Source organism: Rhamphochromis longiceps, linkage group LG4 (genome assembly GCF_057381845.1).
Source record: "Rhamphochromis longiceps isolate RC_006_pf linkage group LG4, R_longiceps_female_GT1.1, whole genome shotgun sequence".
Taxonomy (NCBI): Eukaryota; Metazoa; Chordata; class Actinopteri; order Cichliformes; family Cichlidae; genus Rhamphochromis; species Rhamphochromis longiceps.
Window position 1 is genome coordinate 4,315,564 of NC_140560.1, and position 24,035 is coordinate 4,339,598.

Sequence of the window (24,035 nt, forward strand, 5' to 3'; positions counted from 1 at the left end):
AGAATCTGCTTAGATACCATATTTCTAAGATTTTCAGGGCTGAGTACAATAACCTCAGTTTGATCTGAATTAAGAAGCAGAAAGTTAGCAGCCATCCAGGTCTTTATGTCTTTAAGACATTCCTGCAGTTTAACTAATTGGTGTGTGTTATCTGGCTTCATGGACAGATAGAGCTGGGTGTCATCTGCATAGCAGTGTAAATGTATGCTATGTCTTCTAATGATGCTGCCTAAGGGAAGCATGTATAATGTAAACAGAATTGGTCCTAGCACTGAACCCTGTGGAACTCCATAATTAACCTCAGTGTGTGAAGAGGACTCTCCATTTACATGTACAAATTGGAGTCTATTAGATAGATATGATACAAACCACTGCAGTGCAGTACCTGTAATACCTACAGCATGTTCTAATCGCTCTAATAGGATATTATGGTCGACAGTATCGAACGCTGCACTGAGGTCTAGCAGGACAAGCACAGAGATGAGTCCACTGTCAGAGGCCATAAGAAGATCATTTGTAACCTTCACTAAAGCTGTTTCTGTGCTGTGATGAGCTCTGAAACCTGACTGAAACTCTTCAAATAAACCATTCCTCTGCAGATGATCTGTTAGCTGTTTGACAACTACTCTTTCAAGGATTTCTGATATGAAAGGAAGGTTGGAGATTGGCCTATAATTAGCTAAGACTGCTGGGTCTAGAGATGCTTTGTGAGTAAAGGTTTAACTACAGCCAGCTTGAAGGCCTGTGGTACATAGCCGATCATTAGAGATAGGTTGATCATATTTAAGATCGAAGAATTAATTAATGGCAGGACTTCTTTGAGCAGTTTTGTAGGAATGGGGTCTAAAAGACAGGTTGATGGTTTGGAGGAAGTAATTATTGAAGTTAACTCAGAAAGATCAATTGGAGAAAAAGAGTCTAACTTAACATCAATGGTACTAAGAGTAGCTGTAGATAATATTACATCTGTGGGATGATTACTGGTAATTTTTTCTCTAATGATAAAAATGTTATTTGTGAAGAAGTTCATGAAGTCATTACTAGTTAACGTTAAAGGGATTGTTGGCTCAACAGAGCTCTGACTTTTTGTCAGCCTGGCTACAGTGCTGAAGAGAAACCTGGGGTTGCTCTTATTTTCTTCAATCAGTGATGAATAGTAAGATGTTCTGGCTTTGCGGAGGGCTTTCTTATAAAGCAGCAAACTATGGGTGAAGGGGTTAAACACATGTGTAGGACTGCTTTCTTGCATTTGCACAATATCTCTAAATAATATCTCTATGTCTCAGAGTAATGCTGAAAAACTAGTTCATATATTTATTACTTCTACTGGCCTACTGTAATTGATTATTATAAAGATGTCCTAAAAGTACTGATGGGGAAAGAGCATGCATATTTCACCCATATTCGCTTTGCTTCATTGCCCCCCTGCTGAGTCCTAAATTGAATTTAAAAGCCTTCTAGTCACATACAATGTCTTGAATAATCAGGCCTTATCTTATCTTAAATACCTTAGAGTAGTGTATCACCCCAATAGAGTAATTTGCGTTTCCCTATGATATTGAATAGAAAGCACAGCCTTCAGTTTTCAGGGCTCTCTTCCGTGGAAACATCTCCCAATTTGGATATGGGAGACAACTTTTGTGATTAGGCTTAAGACTTTAAACTCAAAGCTTTTTGATATAGCATATAGTTAGGGCTGGAGGAGGTGACCCTGAATCCTTCCTTAGTTACCCTGCAATAGGTCTAGGCTGCTTGGGGCTTGATGCACTGTGTTTCTACTCCATTTTGCATTTAATCATTAATTAATGTGCTGGCCTTAATTTTTAATTATTAATCATAGGCTCTCTTCCACAGTGTGTATTTTGTCCTATGTTCCTTCCTTTACTCCGACTGGTAGCAGCAGATGGCTGCTTCTCCCTGAGCCTGGTTCTGCTGGAGTTTTTCCCTTCCCACTGTCGCCATGTGCTTGATTGGTGTTGCTTGATTGTTGGGTCTTTCCCTGTATTATTGTAGGGTCTCTTCCTTACAATAAAACCTTGATGTGACTGTTGTGATTTGGCGATGTACAAATGAAACTGAATTGAATAGGACTACAGAAGCATTGTCAGTGACACAAATGCATTGGTGGTGGACTGGGACTGTATACGGCTCATTCCATCCAAAGTCATCAAATTTAAAAAAAAAAGAAAGAACCCTTCCCACCATCACAAATCGTCCTTAAAATGTTCCAGTTGAAAGATATACTTTCTAATAAGATTCGTGCAAAACTTCTTGTTAACAATATATTAGTTATAGATGCATCAAATTTGTCCTCATATTAACTCACGTTCAGAGTAGAGCGAGAATCTCACACTTTTTAAAGAGAAAGAGAGAAATTCTTCCACAAATAGTGACATAGTTACTGCAGAGTAACAATGTCACTATTTCTGGACAACTGCAGAGGGCGCTCAACAACCTTGTTTTTATTTTGGAGCATAAGTAGAATACAGCCGTTGAGCCCCACACTGCAAAGAGAGGTGCACCTGATGAATCACTCTTATCAGTGCACGCACTCGTGCTGATTGCAACTACTTGCAATTGGTCATCAAACATTGAGTGCAATTTCTGAGCAGCCATCGATGTTTCCTAATCACAAAAAGCTGCAGTTCTATGTTCACTCTAATGTGACTGAGCCATTGGCAAACTGGCAGCAATATTTTTAAACTTGAAAAAAAAATTGGTTCACCTCTTTGCTTTTAGGCTTTTGGATAAAAATGCACAGACCTGCTTTATTTTAAACTCCATGTACAGCTGCCAACTGAAAGAACAATGTTTTGTGTGTTTTTGTGTGGAGATGATTATTATATGTAGCATAATGATATAAGTGGTTATAACTCATTATTCATATATAGGGATTGAAAAAGGCCTGTTCTTGGAAAAAACAGGAGATCCCTCCTTTCAGAGCATTTGAAATTCTATATAATTGGTTTAAAAGCAAAGACAGTCAAACTGATGGTTCCAGGTCTCATTGTTTAACTAAGATCTTATTTTATTTTAACAGAGAAACAAATTGTGACCCTGAAGTAACATTTCTGTAAAGGTTTGATGAGAAAAACTGACATCCCTATAGTAACCCTTAAAAAAATTATCTAAAAATTAAATTTTTAGAAAGTAGCATCAATTGGTGATTATAAATTTCCCATAGCTTTGAATATGACTGCGAATGGTCTGCCTGCAGTTTAAACTGCCAAAAGTCATGTCCACCTCATTTCATCCATTACTTACTGCTACGTGCATTAACTATTCATTTTTGGGAATTAAAGTAGCGGCAAGTTATTTGGGAGCTGAAGAGGAATAAAGAATCTCATCAGGATTTAGAATATCTGCCCTCTATGTGTCACCTCAGTATTATCCCCACTTGTCTTTTTAAAGAAGTCTTTGACACTATTGGACACGGAAAAAGACAAATCTTGATGCAACAGTTCTTTCAAATTTTAGGCCAATCTCATTAAACTTCCTTTCCTGTCCAAAGTCCAGGAGAAAAATTGAAATAAATGAAATATTTCAGTTCAGGTTTACATTGCGCTGAAACTGTGTTTTTAAAAGTTTTTAATGATCTTTTAATAATTGCTGCCTCAGGTAACTGCCATTTTAGTGCTTTTCAACCTTTAGTTTTTCATTTGAGGAACAAATAAATTCTGTTGTAAAAGAACCGCCTTTGAATATTCTAGAAAGTTGATTTTCTTAATCTAAAAGCAACACAGCAGCACTTTTTTAAGACCGGTGAGTAATGGCTGTACATTTCAGGAGAGAACTCTCTAGTATATATGAAGGACAGACAAGAAGCACTGTCTGCTAGAGTTTAACAAATGTCCTCCTCACAAACCTAGGCTTGGATAGATAAGGGAAGCATATCTGCACATAACATGCACCCACGCATCCTTCTTCCTCAGCTGCTGTGTTTATGCTTTCATGTATCTGTCCTGATTCCAGAGTTGGCGTTCAGTTTGAGCTCCAGTCTGCAGTCTGCTCTATTTTTAGCTCTGAGGCAGGAGGTGCTAAGTGAGGCAGCCGTCCCAGAAGTTCACAGTGAAAAGAAGCACATCTCTCTGAGGCACAGCATGATGGGAAAAGGAAACATGGAAAAATGGTGATCCTATACTTTGTCCATTGACTTGCACACCTGGGAGCTTCAGAAGAACCTGTTTAACTGTAACAATTAGCACTATGACTGAGTTAATATGTATCTTTTTAGCCTACATGAGTAAATAAAAAACTGACATTCGTCTGAAAATTGGGTTGCCAGGGTAGAAATATCATGAGTAGATAGGCATAGCCCTCCATATCACAACATAACCACTTTTACAGGATGCGCTCATTGAGAAAAAGTCCCACTGTGTTCGGTAATGTTTGGAGAAGTTTGAATTTTGATCTCGTCTTCTTGAAGTATCAAAGGAAAACCCAAGCAACTCAAAGGGATCATGGATTAATAAAAAAGTTTAGCGATTCTGATTCCATTATTTATATCATTTATTGATTTCATTCCTAATTGATCCTTGTGATTTCTCACTGGGCTCTCATTGGCTCAGCTTTGAGAGTCACCACTATCGCTAAGCAGCAAAAACATTACATTTATGCATTTATGTGATCAGTGTTGGTCATTACTCAAAAAAGTCATGTACTACACATATTACACAGAACTGCTTTCTTAAAAGTGATGCAGTAATTACTCCCAGGAGAAAGTAATTCATTACATTACTTGTTATATTACTTTCACGTTTCTCTGTAAAATGACCTGAACTGCATTGTCTCATAATTATCATTTAACATTGTAAACATATAGGGTGTAGTCCCACACACCAACGCAGTTCTTTATCCTTATGAGGACACACATATCATCTTTTTCTTAGGTGGTGATAGCCGCAGTGATTCTACTTTACCTGAACAGGTAGAAACAGAGGCTGCCTCATAGGACAGCCAGATTACATATATGTGACGTTATAAAATATGATGCATTATTTTAGATTAAACAAAATATAAAGGTGAACCCAACCTTAAACATTTGCAGCAGTTATATTAATTAATAATAATATATAATATTATATTATAATGCATTAAGACCTCACAGTCAAAGGGTCAGGAAACAGAGACACACAGTTTTAGAAACTCTGCCTATCTTGCTGGAGACAATAGCTTTATTTAAGATAAGATAAGATAAACCTTTATTAGTTCCACATGTGAGAAATGTTTTGGTCATGGCAGAGAGTACAAAGAAACCTAATAGAATAGAATAAGATAAAATAGAATAACATACTATACAAAATAGATTAAAATACTTTGTTATGTTAGAAAATTGCTCTTGGTAATATTGCACAGGGTGAAACAGGGTGAAAGTTACCATTGTGCATTGGATGTGTGTGTGTGTGTGTGTGTGTGTGTGTGTGTGTGTGTGTGTGTGTGTGTGTGTGTGTGTGTGTGTGTGTGTGTGTGGTCATCTGCAGAGACCATGTTGTGGAGTCTGACAGCAGTAGGAAGGAAAGACCTGTGAAATCTCTCCGTCCCACACCGTGGGTGCTGCAGCCACTGAAGGAGCTGCTCAGTGCTGTCACAGTCTGCTGCATGGGGTGGGAGATGTTGTCCATCAGGGATGACAGCTTAGCCACCATTCTCCTGTCACTCACCACCTCCACTGGGTCCAGAGGGCATCCTAGAACAGAGCTGGCCCTTCTGATCCGCCTGTTCAGTCTCTTCCTATCCCCGGCAGAGAGGCTGCCACCCCAGCAGACCACACCGTAAAAGATGGCTGAGGCCACCACAGAGTCATAGAAGGTCTTCAGGAGTGGGCCCTTCACTCCGAAAGACCTGAGTCTCCGCAGCAGGTACAGCCTGCTCTGCCCTTTCCTGTAGAGGGTGCCTGAATTGTGAGTCCAGTCCAGTTTATTGTTCAGATGAACAATGAAGTACCTGTAGCTGTTCACAGCCTCGATGTCGATACCTTGGATGTTAAGCGGTTGCAGTTGAGGATGTTTGTGCCTGTGGAAGTCTACCACCAGCTCCTTGGATTTTCTAATGTTTTTCTAGTTATATAGAATAAAGAAATAAATTCATCATTGCTTCACAAAATATTAGCATTGTATTAGATGATGTATGAGGTGAGGAAACGTAAAAGTGTAATGTGTCCATATGAGAAATAGGTTCTCAGTATGCTAACATGTCAGCATATGAGTGAGTCATTCATATATACATGTATGCAGTTTAAGAACTTACATACATAAAGAATAAACCATACAATGAAACAATCAACAATGAAACAATCTTTTTTAAAATGCTTATTTTCAAACAGTTTATTTTCATAGAATGAAATTATTAAATTATAAACTAAGTATAACAGCTGCTGGTTGTTAAACAGCGCCTCCACTGGTGGGTTTGGAGCTGAGGAGGACCTCAGGAAGAAGCTGCTGCTTTTGCTTCTATGTAGCCAGCGTGGTTGATTTCATCGTATTTTATTGTGCTGAATGTTCACATTGGTTGGGATGACTTTAGGTTTGATTAGGAGTCACATTCAAGTTGAATTTTAGTCCATTTGATTTACATTATAAAGTAAAAACCCTACAGTAATAGATCAAACAATCCTCTCAGACCAAACACTTGGGGACAGTGAGGAGGAAAAACTCCCTTTTAACAGGAAGAAACCTGACACCTGATGGGAGAGCACAGAAAAATGTTACTGAGATGCAGTCGGGATATTTTAACTCACTCAGAGGGAAAGACAAGAGTGGAGCAGAAGTGCTCAGTGCATGATGGCAGGTTAACCAGCAGTTGTAGCCTGTAAGGATGGGTCACGGACAGCTGATTGATCTGTAACTATAAATAAATATTTATTAAAGAAGAAAGTTTTGTGTCTAATCTTAGAAGAAGAGAGTGTCTGTGTTCTGAATTCAAACTGGGACCTGGTTCCACAGAGGGGCAGACTACATCCCATTCAACTTTTAGAAACTCAAAGAACCACCAGAGTGAACAACTTTCTCTGCAGCAACACAGCTCATGACTTTTTAACAGTGGCTCCCTGTCCTGGTACTCCTATAACATAACCATACACTGTCACATGGGATGAGCCGTGTGGAGAAAATAAATGAGGATCCAAGTGCAGGCACTCGCTGAGATGTGAAGGTGGTTTATTGTAAAATAAAGCACAAGGTGAAAAATGGCAAAACGGAACTAAAGATAATCTGAACTGGGAAAAACTAAACAGCAAACATGAACACGAACATGAGGGAGGGTGAGCAGAGGCACAGGAAGGTGGACGGCAGGGAAAACACACGGAGAATACACAGTAGGGTCACAGTTGACTCACACACAGACCAGCAACTAGTACATGAGTAGACATGACTTACATACACACAAAAGAACACAGGGAGATTACAAACAGGTGGGGAACACAGCTGGGAGTAATTGACAAGACGAGACAGGGGAAGCAAAGCTGAATACACTGACATCAGACATGAACCTTCAAAGTAAAACAGGAAACAAGAGACAATTCTCAAGACACAGACTTGACACTGAACTAAAAGGGACACCTGGAAAACTCAGACCCAATACTGACACAGAACCAAAACCTACGAACAAACAAAGACATCAAGAAATCAAAGATTAACAATACAAAACAGAAAACGCTGGGTCACCGACCCAGGACCGTGACATTGCAATCTACACTACAGCTCAAAAGTCTGAAGTGAATTAGAAACGTCTTATTTTCTCACAACAGTGAAATTCTCTTTAATGTTTTACTAAATTATTGGAAATGTAAAGAAATATAAACAATCACTGGTAACATTTATCATAAGTAACGAATGAGATTTAGTGAAATATCTACATAAGTGCACTGTTATGTGGTAAAGTTTCACAGGATTATTTGCAGATAGTTATGAATCCAGGATAAACACTGTGGGCTCCAGGAGACGGGGCAGAGGTACTGCAGGCTGTCTGAAGGCACACTCACACACTGTCACAGAAGAGTGCAGGGATCCAAACAAGCTGACTCCAAACTTTTACATGTGTACGTGTGTCTGTAACTGATCAGGATTTTTAGTTGTGTCTATCATCAAAAACTGAGTTGAAGTGTTTTAACTCTGATGGCAAACTCTCCCTAACACGTCCACTTCATGCATGCTTCCTGATCTGTCACGCTCATCAGTGGCTCATGGATGTCTGTACTTGACCACAGAGGCAGAGCATCGTTCAATCCTGCCAGCTGCCTATCTAGGGAGCATTTCAAGGATGACAGACTCCACTTTCTCTGCAGCAAGACAGCTCATAACGTTTTAACAGTGTCTCCCTGTCCTCATACTTCTATATCATCTTCTATAATAGATCTACAAATCTACACTACAGCTCAGAAGTGTGGAGAGAATTTAAAATGTGTTGTTTTCTGAAAACGTGTAAATCCTGTTTGATGTTTAGTGTGGGATTATAATATTATCTTATGCCATGTTATACCCCTGATTAATGATTGTGAAATTATTATGTAGTTTTAGTTTGCATTATTCTCCTGAATTAGAAGAAGGTGATAACTCTTGCATTAGTTAAACTGATTTGCATTACATTAGACTGCTGATTTATTGTGAATGGATGATATTGTTTTATGATGCACTATACTGCTGAGTTAAGAAGAGAATATTGTGTGCAGAGAGTCAGGGCCTTGGTGCTCTGATAGCAGAGGAGACAGAGCACATTCCACAGGAGGTTCACCCCACCACCTTGTTGGGAGCAGAAAAACAAGGAGCCGAGGTCATAACTTAGGCGCTGTGTGAGAGAAAGAATGTGAATGTTTAGGCTTTTACGAGTAGGTGTGGGCCACTAGAGGCTATAAGAGTTTGAGTAACCCTCCACCAGTTTGAGATTTGCTGTGACCCTCTGCATGCATGTCTCCCCATCCGGATGGTTTATGCTCATAAAGTGTTGAATTGTATGGAATTAAAGATTGTTGATTGAGCATTGATACACCGAGTATTGTCCTTCCTTCAGCCCAAAGATCGAAAGAATTGGGAGGATTTAACATTAGTAACAGCAAATTAGTCAGAAATGTAAAAATATGAATGTTTAACAGTAACTTTGATCATGAATCATGGATGGGGTTTAATGAAACATCTACACGTGTACAGAGGCCCGTTTTCAACAATAACACCTCATTTGTTCCATTATGTAACCAACTGTCTGTTTATCATGTTAAAGCCCAACTAATCAGTCAACAAACTTTTATCGAAGGACATCAACACTGACCAAAATTATTTTGTCAACTAAGATAGTAATACATTTTGTCACATTAGAGTCTTGAACGCCCCATTTTCTCTTCCTTATTGTGATTACATCAAGTTTGCACTTTTCTATAAAAACACTGGCACTCACATATCTTCAAAACCCTCGGGGTTTTTTTCTCAGTTTCACAAATGGAATAGTTTTTATTTCTTAAAATAAAAAATAAAAAAATGTTTCCCCTTTTGTAGTTTAATTGAAATTAACCGCAAAATCATCGAAGACTTAAACTGGTGTGTTTAAATTCAGCAGTTAGTGCAAGTTCGACTTTATATTAAGACTTCAGTATGAAACCATCTTTGAAACAGCTTTCAGTTCAAGCAGACGTGTCAGGTGAGTATTTGAACCAATGAATGTGGATCAGTTCTACAGTCATCGGTCTATCCCAGACCATCCCAGCTTGCAGGGCAGATTATTGACTACGCCTTGAGTGGGGGTGGGGTTAACATTTTGCACAGTCTGTTGTCTTTTGTTTGTTGTTGGCACAGTTTGTATTGTATTACAACATTATATATGTGCATTTGTAGGAATTCTTCATGAGCCAAAAGAACATACTCCTTAATCTTAATTTTGTTCCTTCCTAAATTATCAAAAGTCCTTTAAGGAACAAGTGAGTGTAACCATTTACTCTTTTAAGTCCATTTTTTGACTGAAATGTGAGCCAATGAAGAAAAATTAAAATGGGAGAAACATGAACCGTCTTTCTAGGCCCCGTTCTGCTTCTTGTTGTCGTCTTTTCAGCTGAAGGTTTTTCAAGAAGGTTTTACAACAACCTGATTAATAGCTGAGAATAGAAAACACAACTTGAACACACAGTTTTCCAAATTGTAGGAGATGAAAGATAGCAGTCTGACATGTTTTTAATGTGAGTGTTAAATGACACCTGAATAAAAATCTTCACAGTGTCACCGTTTTGGCCAAGGTAATGACATCAATACTAAACATCTTATTTGACACCATCTTTCTAAGATTTATATACAAAGTACAATAACCTTGGTTTTTCTGAATTTAGAATTAGAAAACTAATTAGAGGTCCAGGTCTTTATGTCGGTAGTTTATTTGTGTCATTTGGCTTCATAGACAAGTACAACTGGCTATGCTGATGAACGCTGATCTGAGGCCAAGAAGAACAAGCAGAAGCCATAAGAAGGTCATGACTAACCTGCAGTAGTGTTTCTGTGCTATGACGAACTCTGACTGCAAATCTTCAAATTAGTTGGATTTTAGAAAAAACAGAACCTGTAAAAACCATTTCAGACTTAAAAGAACAATAAATATCAAGAGTAGAAAAGTTGAAGCTGGAAACTTGAAATACTAAAAAGAACACCTGAGAAGCTGTTGGTCAGTCACGTGAACCTGCAGGTGCCACCGTGCTATTACAGAACATTAATGTTTTTATTTATTCAGTCAATTAAGAGTAAGGAGGGACGTTTTCCACCTTCATGCAACACACACAAACACACACAGAGTTGTCAAACTGCAATTACGTCCTGTTGCATCCATTCAAAGCCCCTCTGCCATGTTTCTCATTATAAACTGGTTCCAGCACGTTCTTGGTAATTAGCACAGAGTCACCCTGCTGCTGCATAACCAAACGACCGGAGCCAAGAAATTATAAAATGGAGGCACAAAGGAGCAAAAGGCAAAAGTGACAAGAAGACGAGGAACCAGAAGCTGACGGACGGCAAAAGAAGAGAGATGGCTCAGAGAAGAATCAGGGGAGGCAAACTCGTGATGGGTGAGAAGAGCTCAGCCAATACAAAGCTTCATAGTGCTCTACAGATCATTTACTTGCTCAAAAAATGTAAAGAAATGAAAAACATTAAACCTGAGATTCTACCCATAAGAGGATTTTAGCTTAATTACAGTTAGAACCAATATTACCAGTTTGCTCACCAGCTCACAATCAAAGTTTTGGTCTTTAGCAACCACATTTCGGAAATCTCTCGCACAAATATTCATTTAAATGTGAAAGATTTGGAAGACAAAAGTTACCATACATCAGAGATGTAGTATATATATGATATGAAAAATTATTCCTTCAATCATTCATCTTAGAAAAATAATTTACAAAGATGTGAAATAACCTGCATTTATTTTTTGTTTATTTATGATTCACTGCACCAGATTTAATAATATTATGAGTATAAAGCCACGGCATTGCTCAAATTCTATTATTGTTGGTTTGGCAGCCCTTAAGAGGACAGTGCTAATAATAATGATAAATGAAAACTTTTATTTTAAACTTTTACAGCTATTTGTATGAGACCTTTTATAGAACAGGTTATAAATGTAGCTGAAAGACTGCTTGAGGAGTGTACTTATTAAATAAAAGGAAAAAAGCCAAAAGGACACCAAACTGTGGCCCTGCAGCTGCTTTCTCTAACTCTGCCTCCGCTCATCTTTTCATGCTTCACAGTGTTGTGTGTGGTGGCAATGTGCAGAGCCATCCCCATCAACGACCTCATCTATCGAGCCTCTCAACAGTCTGACCAACTGCACGCGCTCAGCACGATGCTCACCCAGGAGCTGGTCTGTACCTGTGTGTGTGTCTGTGTGTGTGTGTGTGTGTGTGTGTGTCTGTCTGTGTTTGCACTGTAAATAAAATGTCACAGTCTCCCTAAACATAAAAAACACAAACTTCCTGTTTAAACGCTGATGCTTCCTTATTAGCTCGACATGCAGTGCAGTGGGTCTGCTTGAAGCTGCCTCATTAGCAGTTTTCTAAGTTACAACATTTGGTTAAACTCTTGAAAAAGCAGCAGCCTTTGTGTTGAATTAAAGCCTGCCAAGCAGTTGTTGGTTATAAGGTAAGTTAAGATAACCTTTATTAGTCCCACACTTGGGAAATTTGTTTTGTTACAGCAGAAAATATGTATGGTCATAAGTGTAAGATGTCTCTGGCAAAAGGTCGGCAGCCTTAACCAGGTTTCCTTCATGGGTCGACCTTCAGGATCAATAAAGTTTTATTGAATTGCGCTGAAAAGTGGATAGTGCAAAGTTATATAGAAAAATTAGAAAAACACTGGAATAAGATAAGAATAAGATACTGTACACAACTGTACACAATAGAATAGAATAGAATAAAATAAAAATACTATATACAATAGAATAAAATAAAATACAAATGCTATTTTCAATTGAGTATAATACAACAATGCCAGAAAAGAGTATTGCTATCAGTGATCAATAAAAGTCAGCATGCTAAAGCCTGAACAATCTGTCTGATTTTTTCCCATTTACTTAAACAGCAGGGCTCTGAAGTATTCCCTATAGACAGGGTTCACGCGTGCCACACCTCCTCTCTACAGACCCCCACTGACAAGGAACAAGCACTTCAAGTATCAGTAAGTCATTTTACTTCAACCTTGCCTACTCTCCGTCACACTGTTGCTATGTCATATCTCTGATATCTTCAATATCTCTGCATCTCTGCTCACACAAGGCACAATTTATTCAAGAGCCCCTTCAAACAGTAGTTTAAAGCCAACGAGAACAAAGGTGTCTTCATCTCACTGAGACATTATGTGCACACATGTTTTCCTCTGTTTTCCCAAAATCTCCTTCACCTTATTGTTTGGATTTCTCCTCTAGGAGTCAGATCTGTTGTCCCTGGCTCGCTCCCTCCTGCAGGCTTGGTCGGGCCCTCTTGTAGTCCTGTCCTCCTCTACTAACGTCCTCCCGTACTCAGCCCAAAGCACCTTATCCAAAACTATCCAGAAGATGCAGGAGCACTCCAAAGACCTTAAGGATGGCCTGGATATACTATCTAGCAAGGTGTGTGGGCTGCAAACAATAATTTCTGAATATGCATTTATTTGAACCAAGAATATTTAAAAATAAAGTCAAATGAAAATAATTTTTCCCGGACTCTGTTTGTGTCCAGATGGGTCCAGCTGCTCAGACCATCACTTCACTTCCATTCATAGAGACCAATGAGATCGGCCAGGACAAGATTACCAAACTGCTGTCCTGCTTTCGCCGGGACTCGCACAAGATCGACAGCTTCTTGAAAGTCCTGCGCTGCCGGGCAGCAAACATGCAACCCCAGATGTGCTGAAGAGTGGCTGTCCAGCCTGAATCTGTGAAAAGATCGTTCTTACAGCTTCTATTGCTTATCAAATAGAGAATTGCTCATGATAGAAATTTGTTGTCTTAGATATTATCTGGTTTGCTAATTAGTAAGCTTTTTAGGCTTCAGGGATTAAGGATAAGGAGGAATTATAAGGCAGGAAACTATCCATGGTTTGACTCTTTTAGCACAGTGAGTAAAACAGTGATCTTACTTTCCACTGAGCTAATTCTGTGTGTAAAATCTCTGTGACTCCTCCTTGTCTTTTCCTTCTGTTGCAGCAGAATCCCCTGAAAGCTAATCTACTAAAGATGAAATCTAGGGCTTCAATGAAGAGTTATGTTTTCTTCCTAACTAGTGCTTAGTTGATGAGAAACTGCAGCATTTGACTTGAGTCGTGTCTTTTAAAAAGCTTTGTGAATTCAGTGCCTTTTAAGTAAACGATTTCTTTAAAATCTGTATTTCAATAAAAAAAAATCTTGCACGGTGAAATTCTGTTATTTATGTGTTTGTTTGTTTTTTCATGGGAAATGCAATACCTGTGGAAAGAATAGGAATACACTCAAGTTTCTTGGTGACCATAGACTGTATACAAAAGACAGACCTCACAGACGTTTCACAGTGGTCTTACCTACAGAATTGTTGATTCACATTTTAAAGCGTCAATTTGACAGTATTTATGTAGAGCAGTATTCGAGCCAGAAACAACCATATTTGGAAGATAGGGTGTTGTGCTAAGGTCATCAGCTGAAGCTAGGTGCTATAGGTGTATGGAGTGTCTAAAAACAAAGGTAGCCGCTAAATAACAGGCTAATAAAACCCTAGGATTTTGCTGACAATATTCAAGTACAAACTACAATATTTACACAAAGCCAGACGGGCTGTGCCACAGGCTGAGAAGCTAGCAAATAAGTTTAAATCAACTTGACCTGACTCACAATGATGATAACAGTTGCAATATATATATATATATATATATATATATATATATATATATATATATATATATATATGCTCAGTGAATACCTCAGGCAGCAGAAACCCAAGAAAGAGGAGGGAGACGAGGAACCATCATGGAAGGACAGGCCCCTGCACGGTATGTACCACCGGCAGATAGAGGAGGTGGCTGATATCCAGAAATCCTACCAGTGGCTGGACAAAGCTGGACTGAAAGACAGCACAGAGGCACTAATCATGGCAGCACAAGAACAAGCTCTGAGCACAAGATCCATAGAGGCTGGGGTCTATCACACCAGGCAAGACCCCAGGTGCAGGCTGTGTAAAGATGCCCCAGAGACAATCCAGCACATAACAGCAGGGTGCAAGATGCTAGCAGGCAAGGCATACATGGAACGCCATAACCAAGTGGCCGGCATAGTGTACAGGAACATCTGTGCCGAGTATAACCTGGAAGTCCCGAGGTCAAAATGGGAGATGCCCCCAAGGGTGGTGGAGAATGACCGAGCTAAGATCCTGTGGGACTTCCAGATACAGACGGACAAAATGGTGGTGGCTAACCAACCGGACATAGTGGTGGTAGACAAACAGAAGAAGACGGCCGTAGTGATCGATGTAGCGGTTCCGAATGACAGCAATATCAGGAAGAAGGAACACGAGAAGCTGGAGAAATACCAAGGGCTCAGAGAAGAGCTCGAGAGGATGTGGAGGGTGAAGGTAACGGTGGTCCCCGTGGTAATCGGAGCACTAGGTGCGGTGACTCCCAAGCTAGGCGAGTGGCTCCAGCAGATCCCGGGAACAACATCGGAGATCTCTGTCCAGAAGAGCGCAGTCCTGGGAACAGCTAAGATACTGCAGGACCCTCAAGCTCCCAGGCCTCTGGTAGAGGACCCGAGCTTGAAGGATAAACCGCCCGCAGGGGCGTGCTGGGTGTTTTTATATATATATATATATATATATATATATATATATATATATATATATATATATATATATATATATATATATATATATATATATATATATGTACTCCCGCATTATAAGGCACATTAAACGAAACAAAACAGTCAGATAAGTCAAACTTCACTTAACTCATTCTTCTTGCTTTTTCTACTTCCGTACCATTAACTGTTTAATGCTGAATTCTCTGGCAGCTGCTCTATTCCCATGTTCTGCTCATGAAAACAGGGTTTGATCTTTAGTTTCATTTTATAAACTGGACTTATTTTTCTACAAAGGTTTGAACTTTGAGAGTATTTAAACAAGAGAGAAAAGTGTGAAAATGTAATAACACTTATTATTATTATGATACTCTAATGCAATTTTCTCCTCTTTTCTCTCCCACCATGGTGGGGACCATTGGCCCAGGGCCGCCCATACGGGCGCTCCGGCCCTGTCGGTGGGTTTAATCTACCCCACATTGAGCGGCGCGCTGTTCAGAGCAGCAGAGCGCTCCATCAGCCTCGTAAGCCGATACCTATCTGCCACGTTCATTCCTTCTCGGCGGATCCACTGCTTTGCTTCGGACATGAAGAACAAACATAACCAACAGGTGAAGACATCGGCTTCCAACCGATTCGACATGTCCAGCTTTGAGGTGTCACTCCAGCAACTCAACGATCTGTTGACGGACGAAAGCGGCTTCTACAGCTGGCCAACAAAACACTTCCACGAGGTCTACCCGAGGATATACGTCGGCAATGCGTGAGTCATTGTTGTCATGTATAAAGCGCTTTTTATAGACAATACAAATCCTTCATTATGACCACGTGTTTGTAAAAAGCCTGTATCATTCTGAAAATGTGCTCATACGTGCAGGATGCACTATGAAACTTACAGAAAAATATGGAGAATATGAATGAAGTTATTATTGTTACTAGATTATACCTATATGACGAGGAAAGGTCAGCCTGCAGAGAGGATTCACTGAGTAATGAAAGATGTAAACACATCATTGCATCTGTTTGCTTTGCACGAGCACGCTTCACTCATGCGCTGTAGAAAGATCTAGACGCTCCAGAGAATGAATACTTTAGCTTGAGCTTACTAAAAGGACTTATTGCTGTTAACCAGCACTGTCACATATATGACATATTTAGATTTGTTAAAAATCGTATGGTATGGCAAAATCCATTTTTTCTCTTGTCTGAGTGTGAAATAAAATAAAAGGATGCAGGAAACCAACCAGCATACCATGGCCTTCACAGTCTGTTTAATTTTTGAAGAGGTGGAGGGGAGAGGGAAAAATGGTAGGAGTGGAGGAGTTTATAAATAGCTCATGTTCTTAACCTGCAGAGCATCCACAGAGGCATGCTCTACTTTTACTGATTTCTGCATGGTCAGCATTGATGGCACACTGAACTGTGTTGAATTAATTTTTTTGAAACGATAAACTATACCTCAGACATCCAGGGTGTCTGAAATCATGTTTTATTTGTAGCCTATAGCATGTTTGAACAACAGACGTCGACCCAAAGTTAGAGACGGACACATTTATTTTCCAGTACTCCAAAAAGTACAGTTTGAAAATACATGAAAAGCTAAGAGGTGTCTGTTATAGTACTGTAGAAAATCAAAATTACAAAATGTGTTTCAGAATTTGTAAATTGATGAGCTGATTCATCACATAAGTCAGTGCTTTCCCCTAAAGCTTATAAAGCCCCTCTATAAGTTAAACGTATCGGCAATTGAAATACAAATAGAGGGCTGCATGTTAAGGAAAGTGAAATACAGGCCAACGTAGAGGGATTGGTTGAAATTTACTTCAGTTAAATGTTATTAATATAGTACCAGTCATCTCATTGGGCTTTATATTATAGAGAGTGAATGATCTGTATTAGTAGCATGTGGCAACAGTGGGGAGGAAGAAAGACAAGACAGACATAAAAAAGGAAATAGGACAAAACACTAAGTTCATTTGCCATGGGGGAGGAGCTTGCCTAGTTAAGCATGCACTAAGAAGGATGAGTACAAGATGCCAAAGACACCCAGAAAACATGGTTACAACTCTCATCTCCCTGGTGACAGCTGGTTGAAGTACGACCGCACATGTTTACATTGTTTCTGCACAGAGAAGAAGGGTAATGAGACCGTCTCTGTGTAATGAGCATTTTTAAAACAGAAACTAACCCAGTTGGTAGATGGTTGTAAACAGATGGCCACACAATGTCTTTTGCACTTACTCAGATTCTTATAAGTGGAACATTTAGATGTGCATAAGCTACTTATGCACAACCAGAACTTCTCTGTACATAACGTACACAACGTTAGCACTATAAACCCAGGGATGCAACCAGGTGATTATGAAAATGGTTAGCTCAATAGAACAATGACACAATGTTTGTATTTTACTTCTCTTTTTTCCAATAAGAATGTTTGTTTTAACTGTAATACACAATGATATAGCAGAAACCTGTTCTTGAACACAATCTTTGTCCTGCTAGAAAGTCTAAGGAGGACATTCAAATGAGGTTCAAATGGTGATATCTATGGCATCAGCTGAACTTGTTTTTGACTTATTTATCAAACAGGAATGTTCCAAAGTACTTTTAGTTTACCCCGATGATGTTAACAAGTTTGTCTCAAAATGTAGACTTCAGATGTTTAGCTGAAATCTTTCATTGTATATTACATGTGTGGAGTTTAAAAGAAGTAAGTCTGTCGCAGATTTGACCTCCAAGACGTTAAAGAAGCTTTCAGTTGATGTCGGGTAGTTTTTGGAGCTTGATCGTTGGTAGAAACAATCTTTTTTTTCTTTTTCAAAATTGTCTTTTAAGACTGATTATACAAATGACATGAAGCATGTTCATGAAGCTTTAGAGGCTCTGATTCAGTGGAATCAGACATTTGTTTAACTTTGTTCATAATCTCTGTGATAGCTAGCCTAAGTGTTAGCTTACTGTAGTGAAACATTTGCTGCTAACACGTGACACTACATGGCGTCTTCTTATCTCACGCTCAGAAACACTCTTTCCCCCCAATAAACATAACCAATTCTAAAAGGTAGTCACAATGTTTATTAGATGACAGATAATCATGTTTTTTAATCATATAATATAATTGATAATTAAAAAGTACTGGAATTCTAATGAATTAATGCTAATGTTAAAGTTTGAGGTAAACATCATTTGAATTCCTTCACAGCTCTTTAATGTAAGCTGTATGCAGTGAGGAATATTCTAGATTTGAAAGAAAATAAATTTTACATGGCTGACTCTAAAAGCTTTACAGCAGCACTTTTGTTTTTTAGACCTGTGAGTCATAGCAAGACCTCTCTAGTATATGTGAAGGACAGAGCAGAAGCCCTCTCTGTTAGATCTCAACAAATGTCCTCCTCACAAACATAGGCTTGGATAGATAAGGGAAGCATATCTGCACATAACATGCACCCACGCATCCTTCTTCCTCAGCTGCTGTGTTTATGCTTTCATGTATCTGTCCTGATTCCACTGAGCTGGCGTGCAGTTTGAGCACCAGTCTGCAGTCTGCTCTATTTTTAGCTCTTTACATCTCTGAGGCAGGAGGTGCTAAGTGAGGCAGCCTTTCCAGAAGTTCACAGTGAAAAGAAGCACATCTCTCTGAGGCACAGCAGTGCATTTATATGATGGGAAAAGGAAACATGAGACAGAAACATGAGTGACACTACACTTCCTTCTTTAGCTTGCAGTCTTGTGTTCTCCAGAAGAATCTGTTAAAACTGAAGAAACACCATCAGCAACAGCTCAGGTTCATTAACCTGTAATTGCTAGTGAGCATAGACTGTATATAAAAGATGAATACAGTCACCGTGATATCAACCACTGGTTAGGGATGGGCCTTTGTGAAGGTGCTAAAAGCAAGGGGTGGATCTGACTATTATAACTACTGATATAATCCTTGTTTGACTTCATCAATGGAGTCCATGAATGTAGATGTTTATGTAGACTGTTCTGGAGATTCACAGCCCATAGTTACCTGATTCAGAAAAACATTTATTACCTTGTTGCAGAATGAATAATGAATGAACAACATGAATTGTGTTTTGTGTTGTAAAAGCAAGAAATGCACAGGTGTTGTTAATGTTGGCTTATTTCCATTAAGTCACACTTAGCCAGCAGGCTTCCATAATATATAGTTTAAAACAAATCACAGTTTGTCTGGAGCCATGTTTCCATATTTAGTTTCTCAGTTTTAGCACCGTTACCTTGAAATTATTTCATTTGATAGTCTGGCGTCTGCTGGCCTCTGCTGGACACTCCCAGCACTCCTCCTCACAGCCAGACTGCACTGATTTCAGTGCATGAATTAACTGCATGTGAAAAAACTGTCATTAGATAATTGCCAATGTTTATAATGAACTCAACAATGGTGCCATTCAAAGCAACCTAACTGCCAGTTTTAGCCATGAATGGGTATTTTGTTTACTCTTCGTGCTTGCTGCAGATAAAGCTTGAGAGAATAGGAACCAAATGCGGATAAATGAAAGCCAAGGACGTAGTTCTGTGCAGCAAACATATCTAACAGTGCAAAGACAGGAAGCAAGACAGATACTGGCAGCACATCAGTAAGCAAGGGAGGCGGGTTTGTTCTTTTAGTCATAATTACTCTTTTATTCTACTTTCAAATTCAATTTTAATTCTCTAGTATCGTGTCACAGTAATCTGCAGAAAGGACCTACAGTATCAGAGAGAAAGCTCCAACAATCAGATGATCCCATAAGATCAAGCATTTAGCAGTGGTGGGGAGGAAGAACTCATTTTTAACAGGAAGAGGCCAACAGCAGAACGAGGACAGTCGTCTGCTTTTTCTGGTTGGGAGTTGAAAGGAAAGAGATGACTACAAGAAGATCATATAGACAAACTGAGGTTACACAAAATTTTATGACATGCATTGTTTGCGATTGTGGCGAGTCCAAAGCCACACAGCGTAGAAATTTCACGAAAACCTTTTGCAGTAGTCCAAGCACTGAGTAACAGGGGTCAGACTGTGTTTAGTGTGTTGTCACGTTGATATTAAGCACAACCTGTAAGGTCCCCTTCATATTGCATATTTGCTTCTGTTCTTTTCTTGATGCAGATTTGTGGCGACGAATGTGATGCGCCTGAAGCGCCTGGGCATCACCCACATCCTGAACGCTGCAGAGGGAAACTCCTTCATGCACGTCAACACCAGTGCTGAGTTCTATGCTGGCACAGGCATCATCTACCACGGCATACCGGCCAGCGACACAGACCACTTTGATATCAGCATTTACTTTGAAGAGGCGGCCGACTTTATCGAGAAGGCTCTGGCGTACAAAAACAAAAAAGGTCAGAATAGAGGAGCACACAGATGTATGTGAAGTATTTGAAAAAATACAGTCATATCACGCTAACTGCAAGAAGTTCTCGTCAGTCAAGACGCTGGCTAGAACAAAAAAGAAAGACAATGTTTGCCATTAGGTTGTAAAAGGAGTGGCAAGTTTCATAAGCTTCATACTTTGAGGCCAACACGTATTAGATTAGAATTAGATTTGTCAGGTGATAACTTTGCACAGGTTTGAGGGCTTTTGATCAAACTGTAACACCTGCATCTCTTTTCCTCTGTAGGTAAAGTGTACGTCCATTGCAGGGAGGGCTACAGCCGCTCGCCTACCTTAGTTATCGCCTACCTGATGCTGCAACAGAACATGGACATCCACACTGCTCTGGCCATGATCCGACAGAAAAGAGAGATCGGACCCAACGACGGCTTCCTTCGGCAGCTCTGTCGGCTAAACCAGAGGCTGTCCGCTGAGGGGAAGCTCTGGAACAAATGAGGCAGGCAGGAAAGCATGCTTATGCTTAATCGCACACCCGTCCTTTCACTTGTTCTACAGCCTGAACGAGCCACAAATATGTGAGGGAGTGCCTGCTAAACATGGAATTTAATGTGTAAATTCGGGTACACTGAATTCCCAGCATGTTTACAGGGTCTCACGTCTGTGAATATTACGTTCATCTGAGCTCACCTCGTATTTTTCAGATCCAGTCTGTGTAGCGTAAATATTTTCCTGTTGCTCACTGTTTCAGAGAACATTTTAAGATTAAGAAGTAAATGTTGATATACATTTATATATGTTGAAAGTGGTGAAAATTTAGATAGTATAGTTCTGTGTGATACTGTCACCGCCTTTTCTCATTGAAGCTTCCTTTCTCTTCCGCCCTCGTGGGGTCGAGCCCTTAGTGTTGGCTTCTCTCCTGAAAACACTGCCAAATGTCTCAGTGGCACCGCTGCCGAAGGGGACTTCAAGTGGATACTGTGATTTTTCAAATCGAATCAATGATTTTATTGCACTAGTTGGAAAGATATAATAGCTATTTTTCAACTTCTAATACTCTGACACTTATGTACAATATCGATGTTTAGTATATGCTTTAGGTAAGTGCACATATTCTGACCTCACATCTGATAGCCTGCCTCAAAAGTATTTTTCAGTCTAAACATCATTCTACAGTTATTGTGCTTTATAGAGAAATGTTAAAATGTTTTACATTGCCAGATGGTTACCTTTTTATTAAAGAGAAACTAATGTACTTTAATATTATTGGACCTGCTAAAAAGAACTAATTATTTATGAGAGTTGGATGAAAAGATTGACTGTAAAACACAAACCTACAGCTGCCAGTTAGCTTAGCACAAAGGAAAATGCTACGCTGTAGCACAGTAGCTAATATAAATATCAGAAGAATTATAGTTAGACATTTTGGTATATAGTATTTTTGTAGAAATTTAATCAAACAAGGAAAAGCATGTTAAATATTGAGCTTTACAGTTTTGTGTGTACCATTATGCAAAGGTAGGCTCTTTGTTTTGTTTTTTCTTTTTCTTATTTTTCAAGCTATGCTAGCTACCTGCTAAAAGTAGCTTTGTACATATTTAGTATACAAACACGTGGTATCAGAGAACTTCTAATACAGAGCTCAACAGTAACATACTCCCTTTTTTTTAATGGTTTAGGTTCCATTTTTACCACTGATGTTTCAGAAAAACCTTAAATATTAACATTTGGGTCATGAATCCAGCTAACAGGCTACAAGATGAATCATGACCATGAAGAGATTTGATTTTTAATCCCACTACAAATACCAGATACCACATCAAATGATCCTTTTCATTATCCCAGTGCTGTATAATAGTTATGAGTAGTTAAGAATATCCTTTTTGAGCTTCTCCTGTGCGTGTACGTGTGTGTGTAGTGGAGTATAGCTTAAATAATGATATGATACAGTGCTTCATTTGTTGTTGCAATCACTGTTCTCCCAGTTTCTGAGAAAACCCCCCACAAATCTAAAATTTGAGGGTATCCATAAATCACATTTTTCAAAATAAAAGGGATAGAGATGAGCGGTACCGTTCAATTTGTTGTTCCTTTAGCCATTGAACTCCTTTTGCTTGCAGTCATTGAGGACCATCTTGCAAGTGCCCTCTGTTGAGCTTCTAACTGAAATACAGCTAAATGAGATTAACAGGACGTTGAATTGTGCTCCCTTATTGGCCCCAGTGGTATCAATCCAATCATCTAACTCTCATCATGACCATGAAACTATTTTTCAATTCCTTTAATGTTAGCTTTGGGAGATTTGAATTCTTCCACTGAGCAACTCTATAATTGTAAACTGATTGTAATGTTAATACTGCCAAAACAAGACAATTATTTCCCAGTTGCTTCTCAGTCAACGCCTTTTGCACATTTGTATGTTCATATGAGTGTTTTTGTCAAACTATATCTAGTTTTATATACGGCAGCATGTCAAAGTAACACTTTTAGCCCTGTGTACACACAGCTGTGTATATCTGTGTATATCTGCTGAGTCATGGTGTGCATTATTAAGTGTGCATTATTAAGTGTGCATTATTCCTCACAATGTGCATTAGTCTGCCTGTGACTTGTGAATCATCATGTGCATTACTGAGTAGTGGTGATATAACTGGTCATGTCAGTAGACTTTCCGATGATGACACTGCTCTTATGAAGTGCACTTTATCCAATGACGCTGGTGATTGTTGTAGCTCTCTTTTCATATATTCATAAATAAATAAATGAAGTAAACATGGCTGTCTTTCTTTAATGTGTGGCTTCTTTCAAAGGAAAATATCTCAGGTGTGAGATCTCAGCATGCCAAGATCCACAGCTAGAATAGATTACACAATACATAATTCAATTCAATTCAATTTTATTTATATAGCGCCAAATCACAACATAAGTCGCCTCAAGGCGCTTCATAGATACAGAGAAAAAAACCCAACAATCATATGACCCCCTATGAGCAAGCACTTTGGCAACAGTGGGAAGGAAAAACTCCCTTTTAACAGGAAGAAACCTCCGGCAGAACCAGGCTCAGGGAGGGGCGGGGCCATCTGCTGCGACCGGTTGGGGTGAGAGAAGGAAGACAGGATAAAGACATGCTGTGGAAGAGAGACAGAGATTAATAACAGATATGATTCAATGCAGAGAGGTCTATTAATACATAGTGAGTGAGAAAGGTGACTGGAAAGGAAAAACTCAATGCATCATGGGAATCCCCGGCAGCCTACGTCTATTGCAGCATAACTAAGGGAGGATTCAGGGTCACCTGGTCCAGCCCTAACTATATGCTTTAGCAAAAAGGAAAGTTTGAAGCCTAATCTTGAAAGTAGAGATAGTGTCTGTCTCCTGAATCCAAACTGGAAGCTGGTTCCACAGAAGAGGGGCCTGAAAACTGAAGGCTCTCCCTCC

General features: G+C 39.3%; 2 protein-coding genes and 1 long non-coding RNA gene across 3 annotated transcripts in view; all 3 read left to right on the forward strand.

Moving 5' to 3' along the window:
* The window catches only part of LOC146670845 (uncharacterized), a 372,233-nt gene that overhangs the window by 211,887 nt on the left and 136,311 nt on the right, over positions 1 to 24,035 (forward strand). The gene's annotated exons all lie outside the window — the stretch shown is intronic.
* Positions 10,926 to 13,846, forward strand: LOC146670852 (prolactin-2). Its single transcript, XM_085405070.1, has 5 exons — positions 10,926 to 11,029; positions 11,711 to 11,823; positions 12,543 to 12,638; positions 12,886 to 13,068; positions 13,178 to 13,846. The coding sequence occupies exons 1-5, from the start codon at positions 10,990 to 10,992 to the stop codon at positions 13,349 to 13,351; spliced, it is 606 nt and encodes a 201-aa protein (XP_085261196.1). The 5' UTR covers positions 10,926 to 10,989; the 3' UTR covers positions 13,352 to 13,846.
* Positions 15,736 to 23,369, forward strand: LOC146670853 (dual specificity protein phosphatase 3-like). The gene is made up of 3 exons (XM_085402970.1): positions 15,736 to 16,024; positions 20,375 to 20,607; positions 20,887 to 23,369. The coding sequence occupies exons 1-3, from the start codon at positions 15,849 to 15,851 to the stop codon at positions 21,093 to 21,095; spliced, it is 618 nt and encodes a 205-aa protein (XP_085259096.1). The 5' UTR covers positions 15,736 to 15,848; the 3' UTR covers positions 21,096 to 23,369.

Excerpts from the sequence above, each read along its gene's own strand:
- LOC146670852 (XM_085405070.1), top strand. The coding sequence starts at position 10,990 with ATGGCTCAGAGAAGAATCAGGGGAGGCAAACTCGTGATGG. Across the intron at positions 11,030-11,710 it reads GGGAGGCAAACTCGTGATGG|TGTTGTGTGTGGTGGCAATG; the intron begins GTGAGAAGAGCT and ends CATGCTTCACAG. Across the intron at positions 13,069-13,177 it reads TGGATATACTATCTAGCAAG|ATGGGTCCAGCTGCTCAGAC; the intron begins GTGTGTGGGCTG and ends GTTTGTGTCCAG.
- LOC146670853 (XM_085402970.1), top strand. The coding sequence starts at position 15,849 with ATGAAGAACAAACATAACCAACAGGTGAAGACATCGGCTTCCAACCGA. Across the intron at positions 16,025-20,374 it reads AGGATATACGTCGGCAATGC|ATTTGTGGCGACGAATGTGA; the intron begins GTGAGTCATTGT and ends TTCTTGATGCAG. Across the intron at positions 20,608-20,886 it reads GGCGTACAAAAACAAAAAAG|GTAAAGTGTACGTCCATTGC; the intron begins GTCAGAATAGAG and ends TTTCCTCTGTAG.